The 14,667-nt window shown below is 35.6% G+C and overlaps 1 protein-coding gene across 8 annotated transcripts in view; it reads left to right on the top strand.

Annotated features, from left to right (window-relative positions):
• The window catches only part of ZMYM2 (zinc finger MYM-type containing 2), a 119,719-nt gene that overhangs the window by 25,662 nt on the left and 79,390 nt on the right, over positions 1 to 14,667 (top strand). For 4 of the 8 annotated variants that reach the window (XM_072795832.1, XM_072795831.1, XM_072795833.1 and 1 more), the window contains 4 exons: positions 5,265 to 5,766; positions 6,028 to 6,121; positions 11,533 to 11,818; positions 13,786 to 13,951. In XM_072795832.1, coding sequence (XP_072651933.1) covers positions 5,275 to 5,766; positions 6,028 to 6,121; positions 11,533 to 11,818; positions 13,786 to 13,951 — 1,038 coding nt within the window. In that variant the 5' untranslated portion in view covers positions 5,265 to 5,274. Of the gene's footprint in view, positions 1 to 5,264; positions 6,122 to 11,532; positions 11,819 to 13,785; positions 13,952 to 14,667 lie in introns of those variants that run through there. The other 4 variants (XM_072795826.1, XM_072795827.1, XM_072795829.1 and 1 more) reach the window with 1 other exon arrangement.

Here is a 14,667-nt window from a genome sequence, read left to right as displayed (position 1 = left end):
TGTTTGAGATATGGATTAATGCAGAGAACGAACTTTGGTAAAGAAAGTCCTATTCCTTGCTTCACTGTTTTCTTCTGAGAAGAATGAATTGGTGCCTAGCAGTCTGCTTTCTGAGGGTATTGTGAAGTCAGTTCTAGCTTTTCTGTCTTAGAAATTGTTGTCTTCTGTTTTAGGTATGCTAAAACTATAGAAAGGATCTAGAGAATTCATGCATTAAAAGCCTATGCAAATCATAACATTTGTATATTTCTGCTTCCCTTATTCCTCTGAAAATTTATTAACCTTGATGAGGATACTTTCTGCCTTGTGGACATGAATGCTAACTTCAAGTTCAACTTGATTTCTTCCTTTTAATACTTGTGTAGTTTGAATATTGATTTGGGTTATTCTATTGAATTTTTTATTAAGTAAGAGCTGTGCTATATTATTTTATTGTTCAGTATTTAATTACATATTACCTAGCAATATGAATATTCAAATTATAATATCCAACTTAGTGGCTGTCATTGTGGACAGCTTAGCTTTGAAGATTATTAATATATATTTTTAACATAAGCTCTAGACCCCATCAGTGTGTGGGCCTTGAACTCAGGACCCTGAGATAAAGAGTTGCACGCTTTACTGATTGAGCCAGCCAGGCACTTCTTGTTTTTAAAACTGTGTAGAGAAGGCAATAGTGATTTCCTTCATGGATTTGCTTTAATGTTTAACTCACATGAATTTTCGACTCCTAAGAAGCATCAAATAAATGTTAAATATTACTGGTTATATGCACTTGTATTTTTTAAGACAAATTTAATTGATTTAGTTATGAAAATTTTGAACTAATAGTATTCAGCGTATTTCAACTTTTAATACTTTCTGTAGTGGTAATGTTAAAAAATTTTTTTATGTTTACTTAAAATTATGTGAAGGCCTTATAGGAGGGTTTTCTGTAGTATATGTTACTGATTTACCATGAAGAAATCTTACTTAGTGAGAAGCTCTTTCAGAGTAATAGTAGATGTGTATTTTTTATTTTACTTTTTTTAATGATTTACTTATTTGAAAAAGAGGGAGAGAGAGAGCACTCATGAGCAGGTGAAAGGGCAAAGGGAGAGAGATAGGGAGAGATGCAGACACCCTGCTGAGAACGGACCCTGATTGGAAGTTCCATCCCACAATCCTGAGATCATGGCCTGAGCAGAAATCAAAAAGCTGGGTGCTAACCAACTGAGCCACCCAGTGCCTCTGGTGTATATATTTTAAGTTTTGTTTTTTAAGATTTTATTTATTCATGAGAGACACAGAGAGAGAGGCAGAGACATAGGCAGAGGGAGCAGGAGGCTCCCTGCTTAAGGGAGCCTAATGTGTGGGACTTGATCCCAGGATCTTGGGATCACGATCCAAGCCAAAAGGCACACACTCAACCACTGAGCCACCCAGGTGCCCCTCTATATTTTAAGTTTTTAAAATATTTAAAATGTCTCAGAGTATGGAATGCTAATGTGTAGGTCTTTGAGTAAAGCAAATAGTCACCACTTAAAGTTTTAAATAGAATTATCTATCCATTTTCTTTCTTTATTTATTTTTTTTTTTTTAATTTATGATAGTCACACACAGAGAGAGAGAGAGGCAGAGACATAGGCAGAGGGAGAATCAGGCTCCATGCACCGGGAGCCCGACGTGGGACTCGATCCCGGGTCTCCAGGATCGCGCCCTGGGCCAAAGGCAGGCGCCAAACCGCTGCGCCACCCAGGGATCCCTCCATTTCCTTTAAAGCAGATATAAATGTATATTCTGCCATTTTCCAGTATTAACATGTCTTCCATACTGACACAGACACAGCTTTTGCTCTGAGAGTAATGACTTGAGACTGGTTTTCAGTTATGGTCTAGCCAGTGTTTTCATAATATGGTCGGTATACTCCTATATAATGTCTGAAAAGTGCTTATTCTGTATCACTTTGGTTTCTGGAGATTGATAATCCCTTTAATGCTTTATCAACTTTATATTGTCTTCTGCTACTGACTCCTCATTTTCCCATTGTTCTTTCAGGTGCCTAGCTGCCTGAAAATTTTTTTAGATTAATGTTGAATTTAATGTGCAATTTGTTGATCACCTCTCCTACTCAGACTCTCTGCCCCTCCTCGTAAACAGTGTCTATCAGTATAATGGGAAACTTTCAGAGTTTTTTTTTTTTTAATTTTCCGTGATTTTACATAAAAATATATGTATTGAGGAAAAGCGTAGTGTGTGTATTGTGTATGTATGGGTTTTGGGAAAATGCATAACATTCTGGTAATAATGCCCTGTGTTCTGTGACTTTTCCAGTCAACGGTAATCTTAACTGATCTTTTCATGTTAGTAAGATCTACTTTTTAAAAATCTCTAATCTGTCCATTTTTTTCCATCTCCTGTCATCACCTTTGTTTCAAGTACCATCATCTCTCACTTGGATCAGTGGCCATCTAGTTGGTTTCTTTCCTTCTAGTCATGCCTTCTTTTATAATCCATTTCCCAAATAGCAGCCCAAGCGATGTATCAAAAATGTAAGTGACATGTAACCTTTTGGTGAAAACACTACAATTTTTCCTGTTACAGTAACATCCAGACTTGCATTTAGAATTTATGATTGTTGGGTAGCCCCCGTGACTTAGCGGTTTAGCACTGCCTTCAGCCCAGGGCGTGATCCTGGAGACCCGGGAGTGAGTCCCACGTCAGGCTCCCTGCTTGTGAAGCAGGAGCCTGCTTCTCCCTCTGCCTGTGTCTCTGCCTCTCTCTCTCTCTGTGTCTCTAATAAATAAGTAAAATCTTAGGAAAAAAAAAAGAATTTATGATTGCTAGTTTCAGGGAGGCTTACTTGTTTTTTTTTTCCTTTCTCTCTTCAGGTGTCCAAATCAGTGTCTTATACATACTAGGTTAGGTGATTCTTAAATCTTTGTTAAATGCAGTTAATCAATTAGCTTGTTGGCTTTGGTGGGTTGTTCTGTGCATGTTTTTATATCTCCTACAGTTCTTCCCTACCTACCTGGTTTAGCCACATTGGTCTTTATTCTTTTGTTTGAATTCACCAACTATTCCCTCTGGCTTTGCAGGATCTGAAATTCCCTTCCTACAATTTTCCCACAGTTGTATCTTTCTTGTCATTCCAGATTTCTGTGTAAATGTGACCTGCTCAAAGAGGTCTTCTCTGATCATTCTATTACCACTTTGTTTTTAAAACTTTAAATTTTGCTTTAAAAACAAGTAAATTATATTTAGAAATCAAAACACAACAAAATATACAATTTCTCCATCCCTGTCACCTGTCTGCCAAAGTGGTATTTATGTATCTTAGTATCTTCTTCATTGTCCCAGATGCTCCTTACAGCAAAATAAGCAAATGGCAATATATATGAAGTAGTAAATGTTCTTAAACAGCCTTTTTTTTTTTTTTTTAATTTTTAAATGGGGCTAAGTGGCTTTATTAGAGAAAAGGGATTATATGGGATTTAAGAGTTGGCCTTGGGGCTCTTAGACCAGTGTTTAAGACTTGTACAACCACTGTTTCCTCACCTTCTCAGATAACTTTGTGAAAATTAGGCTACCATGTATAAACCACTTCAAATTCCCATCCACTTTATCCACAAAGTAACCTACAATCTATAACGACCCTCCCACCTCCACCCCTCTATTTTTTTTTCCTTTCTTTCATATTTTCCCTACTTATTCTCTGAAATTCTCTGATTCATGTTCAGGATTAGTTCTACTACCACCTGTGTCCATGACCTCATCCTCTCCATCTGCTCAAGAACTTACTTTCTTTTCTGGCTCTTGACTATCAATCAAGTCTCTGCTGTCTCTTTGGCTTCAACATGGCCCTACATATATATTAGGTGCTCAGAAATTACTGGTTATAGCAAGTAATGAAGAGTTTGGAGTATTGGATTATAAAGACTCAGATATGCATTCTAGCTATGTGACTTGGGCAGGTTAGTTAGCATCTCTAAGCCTTAATTTCTTATTCATTAAAATGAGACAAAAATGACAAAAATTATATCAATGGTTGTTTTGAAAATGTAACTAAGAGGCCCAGCGGTTGAGCGTCTGCCTTTGGCTCAATGTGATCCTGGATTCCCAAGATCGAGTCCCACATTGGGCTCCTTGCATGGAGCCTGCTTCTCCTTCCTCTGTCTTTGTCTCTGCCACTCTTTCTATATCTCTCATAAATAAATAAAATCTTAAAAAAAATGTAACTAAGAAGTGGATTGTATAAATTTCTTGTGGTCATTGTAACAAATGACCATAATTTGGTGGCTTAAAACAACAAATTTTTTGTCTCATAATCCTGGAGGTCAAAAGTCAGAAATTAGTGTCATTGGGCTCAAATCAAGGTGTCAGCAGGGTGAGGCTTCCTCTGGAGGCCTTAGGAAAGAATCCATTCCTTTTTGTTTCTACATTCTGGTCCAATATTCCTTGGGTGCATCACTTCAGTCTCTAATCTGACCTGCCTCAAAGGTCACATTACTTTCTCTTATGCCTATAATCTCCTTCCACTTCCCATTGTAAACTTGTGCATTAGGGCTAATCTGTTTTTAAATTCTCAGTCTTAATCATATCTGCAAAGACCCTTTTCTCATATAAAATAACATTTACAGGTTCTAGGGATTAGGATCTGATATCTTTGGAGCCATTCTTCAGCCTGATACATGTATATAAAGCACACAGCATAGTGCCTGGCAAATAAAGATTTAAGCTTTCAGGATAGGGTCAAGAAAGATTTCAGATTCTCAGAAGGATTTAATTATATGGTTACAGGGGAGCCAGGGAATATGAGAACAAAGGATGAAAAAGGATGAGGTAGGTGAAATTAGGGATTAAATTGTATCACTTTATTTAATACAGTGGATAAATGGGATAAAAGTATAGTGAAGGGATTTTTGTTGTCGTATTTTGGTTATTTTCTTGTTAAATACATATCAAAGGATTTATCTGTGTTTTCAGTGTTAAAGTTTATAGCTTAAGTAGTATGGTAGAAAGGAGGGGTTGGAGGTGGAAATAATGCACTGCATATCATTGCTGAAAATTGGTTAATTGCGTTTCTTTTTATAGTCAAGAGGTTCACATGTAAACTATATGAAATGATTAGTGAATGAGAGTATAGAATGGATACCAAATTTTCCCTTTATTAGATAAGAATTATTGTCATTTAGAATAAAAAATGTACTTAAGAAATTCAGTTAGAAGAGCAAAAGATTATACTGACATTTGTTTTATTTTTCTTTTTTCCATTTTCTTCACAGGTTTTTTGGCATGGACACAGGTTCAGTGGGAGGATTAGAACTGACTGAGCAAACTCCTGTTTTATTAGGGAGTACGGCCATGGCAACTAGTCTCACCAATGTAGGAAATTCATTTAGTGGTCCACCCAATTCTTTAGTTGCTAGATCTAATAAGTTTCAAAACTCATCAGTGGAAGATGATGATGATGTTGTTTTTATTGAACCTGTACAACCTCCCCCACCTTCTGCACCAGTGGTAGCTGATCAAAGAACCATAACATTTACATCATCCAAAAATGAAGAACTACAAGGAAATGATTCCAAAATTCTTCCTTCCTCAAAAGAGTTGGCTTCTCAGAAGGGAAGTGTAAGTGAGACAATTGTCATTGATGATGAAGAGGACATGGAAACAAATCAAGGTCAAGAGAAAAATTCCTCCAATTTTATTGAACGGAGACCACCTGAGACTAAAAACAGAACCAATGATGTGGATTTCTCCACTTCCAGTTTTTCAAGAAGTAAGGTAAATGCAGGAATGGGTAATAGTGGTATCACCACAGAACCAGACTCTGAAATTCAGATTGCTAATGTTACAACCTTAGAAACAGGTGTAAGCTCTGTGAATGATGGCCAATTAGAAAATACTGACGGGCGAGATATGAACTTAATGATTACACATGTAACATCACTGCAGAATACCAACTTGGGAGATGTCTCTAACGGACTGCAGTCAAGTAATTTTGGTGTTAATATACAAACATACACCCCATCTTTGACTTCACAGACCAAGACTGGAGTAGGACCTTTTAATCCTGGTAGAATCAATGTGGCAGGAGACGTTTTTCAGAATGGAGAATCTGCAACTCATCATAATCCTGGTAAGTAGTAAGTGATGTACCCCATGTAAACTTGCCTGATACTTTTTTCATTGTATTAATTGGTACTACCTTGGTCAGTTTATTCATGTAAGAGAAATTAATTCCATTGACTTTTAAGTTTGAAATTTTGGCGGGACGCCTGGGTGGCTCAGTGGTTTAGCACCCGCCTTCAGCCCAGGGCATGATCCTGGAGTCCTGGGATTGAGTCCCATGTCAGGCTCCCTGTATGGAGCTAGCTTCTCCCTCTGCCTATGTCTCTGCCTCTCTCTCTGTGTCTCTCATGAATAAATAAATAAAATCTTAAAAAAAAAAAGTTTGAAATTTTGGCTAATGAGATGTAAAACCATGTATTATGTCTCTGCAGATTATTAGAAAACTAATCGCAGTAATTTTTGTTTAAAGAATTGGAATAAACTTTACATTCAGTACTACTGGTGTCTAACAGTTTGGCATCTTATTTGTCACAGGCTTAGTTTTTGCTGATATGTTTTTAGTATTTAGTAGTAATGTGTAAATTGTGAAAAAAGATAAATAGCACAGTTAAGGAGCAATACAGTATTGTATAATAGGTGCATTAGATATGTTTTTACTTTATTTGTGCTAATTTTGATGGCTTATCTGATTTTAATTTTTTTGTAATAGCATTTTATTAGTTTTTAATATTTGAATGTTGGTAAATTTCTGGACTATTTAAAAATTTTTTCTTCAGGCAGCTTTGCTCTGTGAACACATTAAAAAAGAAAGTTATAACAACTCAGGGTTTTTGATGACCATGTCTGTGTATGTCCCTTTCACCTCTGCCCCTCAACCTTTGTCTTTCTCTCTCTATATATATCCTTCTCTCTCTGTTTCTCTCTCATTTTTTCATTATTTTAGGCTCATTAGCAATTTTATCAGCCTAGAAGTTGTGGAAAATAATAAGGAATGACTAGATTTTAAGTAGTGTAGAATGCTGTAAAATGCTAGTCATTTTTCCTTTTTTCTTATTTTTTTGATTATGAGAGTAAGGTTTTTTGAAGAATGTTTGGAAAATCTGTAATTAAAAATGAGGGAAAGAAATTCCTGGATAGTATTATAAACAGAAGATTACAATTGTCAGTGCTTTTTGAGTGACTATCTGTCAGTCTTTTTCCATTATATTTTAACTTGATTGAAATACAACTCTGAATAATTTTGCTGTTTGTTTCCCATTTAACATTACATTGTATTTTCTCATACCATTAACATTTTATACACAAAAATTTAATGGCTACACAGTGGATGAGGATATACCATTCTCATATTTGGTGTTCATACTGTTTCCCATATTTTGCTGTTATAGGTTTATGATGAACATCTTTGTTGAAACTCTTCATTATTTCTTTAGAGTATATTCCTAGTAGTGAAGTTACTAGGCCAAAGGATATCATTGTCCCTATCCTTCCAAAGATTTTTTTGTTGAAAAAATTTATCTGGTTTATAGTGATTTTGAAAGAAATAGGTTCCTGATTATTTAATTTGGGAAATTTCTCCTGCCTTCCTTCCAAGACCCTTTCCCTTATGTGTATAACTTATATGTGTAGATAGGTCTAGGTTGGGGAGGATGTATCTACTGAGTTTGTATGAGCATTTTAAAGGTTTAGAAATTATATTGTTGTACTGCCTTCCAGAAACGTCTTACCAGTTTATACTACCAGCTGTATATATGTTGTAACCTTCTGGTTCATGTAAAAGTTTAAGAAATATGATAATGAAAAACAAAAAAGGAAATATGATAATTCTCAAATCAATTTCAAAATAGCCATTTTGTCTTTATTGTAATTATAAATATATTAAAAACATAAGAATATGAAGAGGAAAATAGTCTCACTATTGAGAGTAGTACATTTAATTCTAACCTGAGGGACGCCTGGGTGGCTCAGCGGTTGAGCACCTGCCTTTGGCCCAGGGCGTGATCCTGGGGTCCCAGGATCGAGTCCCACGTCGGGCTCCTGCATGGAGCCTGCCTCTTTCTGCCTGTGTCTCTGTGCGCTCTCTCTGTCTCTCCTTGTCTCTCATAAAAAAAAGAAAAAAAAAATCTAACCTGAGATCATGGTTTAGGTATAGTTTTGTAAACTTTTCTCCAACCACCCCTTTAAATACCTAAGAGTAAGTCTTGAATTTTTTGACCATATGAAGTCTGTACGTTTGATTTTATTCTCTTTTTACCCTGATTCCAGTTTTTACTATTTAAATAACTCTTAAGAATATTCTTATGTGTGTATCTTAGGATCTTATTTCTTTAGAAATATTGCTGAGTCAAAGGAGTATATCATTGTAAGAATTGTGTTGCTGGGGATACTTGGCTGACTCAGTTGGTGGAGCATGTGACTCTTGATCTTGGGGTTGTGGGTTCGAGCCCATGGGTATAGAGAGTATTTTTTAAAAATTTAAAAATAAAAAAACGAATTGTGTTTATTCAAACTGTCATACAAGGGAATGTATATTATCAGAAAAACTCAATAGAAACACCATTTGCTCTTTTGTTTTTGAATTAACTCTTGTTTTTATTTGCTGTTTTTATTTGTAATAGGGAGTTATAAAATCTTGGCTGTTTATACTGGCTCTCAGACTAATTGTGACTTGGGCAAATTAAACTGTTATTCCCTGATATCCTTTGTATAAAATAGAGGATTTAGACAAAACTTCTCTTCCTAAAAGTATTTTGATGTTGGAGGGTGTGAAAATTTGAAAGTGGGAGAAATATAAGAGCTGAAAAATAGATAAAGGGAGACATCATATTATTTATAAAGGGTCTAAAACTAAATTGGAAATAAAGCATGCCATTTTTTCAAAATCAAGTTACTAGATGCCCTTAAGTTTAAGTAGTTTCTTTAAGTATGTATTCAGATGATAAACCTTTAAAATAGAAAATCCTAAGGACCCAGTATTTGTTTAACAAGAAACTATTTCTTCTAGCATATGTTCAAATATAATTTTTGATTGGAGGCCCTTCATAATGTGAAATTTTCAGTTAGTGACTATAGTTGACTTTTAAGTATTGCAGGGCTTAGAGGTGCCAGCTACTTACCCCTGCTTACCATGCACTTGAAAATCCATGTATAACTTTTGACTCCCCCAAAACTTAACTACTAGTAGCCTGCTGTTTTTTTGTTTTGTTTTACTAGTAGCCTACTGTTGACTGGAAGCCTTAATAATAAAGTCAACATATATATAATATGTATACATATCATATATCTGTATATAGCCATACATGTGTATATACACACATATCTATCTATCTATACATATATATGTATATATATACATGTATAATTATCTATCTATCTATATACATAGATTTTACTTACTTATTCACGAGAGACACAGAGAGAGAGGCAGAGACACAGGCAGAGGGAGAAGCAGGCTCCATGCAGGGAGCCCGATGTGGGACTTGATCCTGGGATCCCGGGATCACGCCCTGAGCCAAAGACAGACACTGTACCGCTGAGCCACCCAGGCATCCCTCAACATATATTTTGTATGACATGTATTATATGCTGAATTCTTACTGTAAAGTAAGTTGGAGGAAAGAAATGTTATTATGAAAATCATAAGGAAAAGAAAATACCTTTATAATACTGTACTATGAAAAAAATCTGCACATAAGTAGACTCGTGTAGTTCAAACCCATGTTGTTCAAAGGTCAATTGTATTTTCTTTGTATTTATTAGTATTTTTACTTATTTATTAAAACTGGTCCATTACCTTGATGATAGCAGAATAACAAGATTCCAGAATGCACTCAATTTACTCTATTTATAAAGTACAGTTTTTGTGGGGAGGGATATGGTGGAGCAAGGTAAAATTTCAGTAGCAGTGTTAATGTAGCCCCTGGAAATCATTAGGTTGATAGACTGAGTTGGTGCCAGGAAATCACTCTCCTCAAGATTTTGATAGTATAGAAGTTTTCCTGAGCTTCAGATATATTTGTACTTCCCGTGGAAGGAAAAAAAAATGTTTTTCCTATAAAGGGCAACTTTTTATGTATGAAAGCTCAAAATTTGGAAGAACTTAGAAAGGAAATAAATTACTAGAGACAGTAGTAGATACTAGAAATGGTGGTCTGTAAAATTTCAGAAGGGAAAAAGGTTTTGGTATTGGTAGTGTAGTGAGATGTTTATGCAGTAGTAACTAGTGAAGAAGCTGAAGATTTCCTGCAGTATACCTAAAAAGCTTACTATTAAAGAGAGAAAAGATAAATTACTTTGCAATCTAATGTTACTGTTACACATATCTTTCAATTCTGTGCTATGATGAAACTGTTTGCAGTGAGAGAATAATATGTTAGATTGGTCACTATATGGTGGGTTATCATTTCTGTGCTACACTCATATTTGTTTGAAATTATGTGGTCTAGAGGCCATGGAATTAAACATGGAAAAGTTGTATTTAAAAAGATGTTTTGGGGCAGCCCTGGTGGCTCAGTGTTTTGGCGCTGCCTTCAGCCCAGGGAGTGATCCTGGAGACCCGGGATCGAGTCCCACGTCAGGCTCCCTGCATAGAGCCTGTTTCTCCCTCTGCCTGTGTCTCTGCCTCTCTCTCTCTCTTCTCTCTCTCTTGCTCTGTGCCTCTCATGAATAAATAAATAAAATCTTTAAAAAAAAAAAAAGATGTTTTGAAGGGTGCCTGGTTGGCTCAGACGGTTAAGTATGGAACTCTTGATCTCAGCTAAGGCCTGATCTCTGGGTTGTGAATTCAAGCACCATGTTGGGCTCCACACTTAAAATATTTTGAATATAACCTTATATAAACTTTATCAGACCTGTACTATATTTGTCAAAGGTTCTAACTGGTCAAGATTTTATTATGTTGATGTAAGTTTTCCTTACTTAATATTTCAGTTTAATAAATAATGCCTAATATCTTTTAGTGCTTCCTCTGTTCTAGTCACTCTGATTCATTGCATGTATTTATTGCATATATTCTCTTTAATGTTACCATTTGTATGAAGTTGTTACAATTTCCAGTTTAGAAAAGAGTTAGGCACAGTTTATTTATTTATTTAAAGATTTTATTTATTCATGAGAGACACAGAGAGAAAGGCAGAGACATAGAGAGAAAAGCAGGCTCCATGCAGGAAGCCTGATGTGGGACTCCATCCTGGGACTCCAGGATCATGCCCTAGGCCAAAGGCAGATGCTCAACCACCGAGCCACCCAGGCGTCCCAGGCACAGAGTTTAAATTACTTTGATTCTAGTAGGTGGAGTCTAAATGTCAACCAGGCATTCTTAGGCCAAAACCTTGGTTTATACCTCTCTACTGTACTATTGCCTTATTAATGTCTAAAATGTGTACTAGTACTAGATGGGAGGTTAAAACTGTTTGATAGCATTTTCAGTGTGTATAAATACCTGTTTCATTACTTTTCCTTGTGCATTTTGTTTTTAAGATTCCTGGATTTCCCAGTCAGCTTCATTTCCTCGTAATCAGAAACAACCAGGGGTGGATTCTTTATCACCAGTGGCCTCACTTCCTAAACAAATTTTCCAGCCTTCTGCACAGCAACAACCCACTAAACCAGTTAAAGTCACTTGTGCAAACTGCAAAAAACCTTTACAGAAGGGACAGACAGCTTATCAACGAAAAGGATCAGCTCACCTCTTTTGTTCTACCACCTGCCTTTCCTCCTTCTCTCACAAGCCTGCTCCAAAGAAACTTTGTGTTATGTGTAAAAAGTAAGGTTTTCTTTTCTTTTCTTTTTTTTTAATTGAAGTATAGTTGACACATGGTATTACATTAGTTTCAGGTGTACAACAGAGTGGTCCAACAAGTCTGTAGGTTATGCTTTGCTCATCACAAATGTAGGTAAGGTTTACCTTTCAACATCATTCCATATGATTGAATATTGGTGGTATATAATTTTAGGGAAATCATGAGTCTAAGAGGTGAATTATGGTGTTTGAAAAATTAGTAAGCTAGTTGTTTAAATCTTAAAGCCAAACTCAAATGTGTAATGGCTTTGGAGGCTTTTCTACCACACCAGGTGGCTTATGGTAAAAGACTTCCTATTGGGCAGACTTTGGGGTTTGTTTATTTCTTTATTTATAAAAGATTTATTGATTTATTTGAGAGAGAGAAAGACAGCACGTGAGCATGCGGGGTAGAGGGGGTTGTGCAGAGGGAGAGGGAGAGAGAGAGCATCCTAAGCAGACTTCATGCTGAGTGTGGAGCTGGATTTGAGGCTCACGCCATGAGACCATGACCCTAGCCAAAGTCAAGAGTCAGATACCCAAATGACTGAGCCAGCCAGGTGCTCTGAGGTTGATTTAAGGCCCTTGTAATTTTGTCTGTAATCTCCATTGGACTCCTTGACATTTGTCAAAATGCATACAGCTTATTCACATTACTAATTATTAGAATTTAATTTTGGCAAGATAATATTGTTTTGCAGTTTATTTATAACTAGTACTATATAAAAATAGGTCAGATTTTGCACTATCTTCATTTTAAGATCATTTTAAATTGGCATGTCTTTAGATTTTATTTATTTATTTTTAAAGATTTTATTTATTTATTTGACAGAGGGAGCAAGCAAGTACAAGCAGGGGGAGTGGCAGAGAGAGAGGGAGAAGCTGTCCCTCTGCTGAACAGGGAGCAGATTCTGGCTCTATCCCAGGATCCTGGGGTCATGACCTGAGTCTAAGGCAGATGCTTAACCAACTGAGCCATCTAGGTGCTCCTGCTCACGGTTTTAAGACTCAGGTAACAGTTTTTTGATAGCCTTGGAGAGAGACAGTTCTCTCTTCTGCCAATTTTTAGGTCTGGCTTCCACTAGTTAAAAATAAATGGAATATTGGAGCATCTGGGTAGCTTAGTCAGTTAAACATCCAACTCAGTTTCAGCTTTGGTCTTGGTCTCAGGGTTGTGAGTTCAAGCCCTGCACTTAGATCCGTGCTGAGCCTGGAGCCTACCATATTTTGGAGCAGCCTATGTTTGTGACGATATTTTTTAGATCTTAGAACTTTGAAAAAGCCTTAGTGTTCTGTATAAATTGAATTCAAATATTGGAACAATCATACAGTTTTTAGATTGCTTTATAGTAGTAGCCTTTTGCATACTGTAACATAGGACCTCAAAATTCAGAATTTTATTAAAGGGAATTGTCACATGTCATCAGTATTGTTTTTTTGATTGCTAATTGCATTTGGAGAGCTGTGTAGAATGGTAGGTAGGGTTGTTTTGGGTTATGGATATGGAGGTGTACTTAAGTTCAGTTATCTTCTCTAGAATATCTGTCATCTCTGTGACCTAGATCTTTCAGACTTTCTACTTATGCATGGGAAAGGAATTGACTAGGTATTACAAATTCATACCTCAGGGGATTAGACCTGGACATTAAACTCCTTGTAAGTAATAACTTTTTAAAAAAGTGTTTCCAATATCTTGAAGCCTTGTTAAGGAGTTTGAAGATAAATTGAGTACTGGCAAAGATTTAATAGTATAAAATACTTTTGTTTTTTAATCTTTTGTATTAAAATTTTATTGCCAAGAGGTTTTAAATAGTAAAAGTGATTTCATGGATCTAAATGGTATTTGATTCACATGGTTCAATTTATAGAAATTAGAAATGTTAGTTATTACTCTTATATTTGATTTTTTTAAAAATAGAATTTTGCTTTAAGTTGTCTTGCTTATTTTTCAGAGATATAACTACAATGAAAGGAACCATTGTTGCTCAAGTGGATTCAAGTGAATCCTTCCAGGAATTCTGTAGTACATCTTGTTTGTCTCTCTATGAGGACAAACAGAATCCTACTAAAGGAGCTCTAAATAAATCAAGATGTACAATTTGTGGTAAACTAACAGAGGTTTGTATTTTTGTGCCTTCTCTCTTTAGTTCTAAATAATGGAAATATTCTTAACATTATTTAATAGTTAGGATAAACTGATCAGTATGTATTTCCTTAAAACAGAGGATATATAAAATTTATCTTATAATAATATCCCATTATGTAATCCCATTCTCACATGGGGAGCATGATTTAGGAAATAATAAAATTTAATATTAGTTGACTTTTTCTTGAGGTTTGGAACATGTAGAGAGAGCCAAAACCATAGTGTTTAAACACATAGGCTGATTACCAAAAGACAACAGACTAGAATGCTTAAGAAGGAGAATAAGTGGAGAGACTATTTTTTGATAACTTCACATTACTGATGTATTAACATTTCTGTATTTGTTTGAAGAAAAACCTGTGTACTCTACATATCATTTGAATTTTTTATAATATTGGTTCTCTCCTCCCTTTCTAGAGCAATGTACTTAATTTTAGTTCCTTTTGGATTGGTCTAAAGATTTTTCAATCTGTTTTAGAATTTTATATTAACAATATCCAACCTGAGTTGTTTCCTATCATTTTTAGATAACTCTAGAGAAGTTTGTAATAATTCACTAGTGGTTCCCCCTCTGCCATACATGTATTTCTTGTGTGTATAAAAATAGTTCAAAGAAAATGAAAGCTATTTTCTTTCTCTTTGCCTAAATAAGCCTTCCACAGAAAAATCATTGAGTTGTTTTCTTTCT

The sequence above is a fragment of the Canis lupus genome, chromosome 24 (assembly GCF_048164855.1).
Source record: "Canis lupus baileyi chromosome 24, mCanLup2.hap1, whole genome shotgun sequence".
In the NCBI taxonomy this organism is placed as follows: Eukaryota; Metazoa; Chordata; class Mammalia; order Carnivora; family Canidae; genus Canis; species Canis lupus.
The sequence above is the reverse complement of the archived record's forward strand: the minus strand, read 5'-3'. Positions and strand labels throughout refer to the sequence as shown.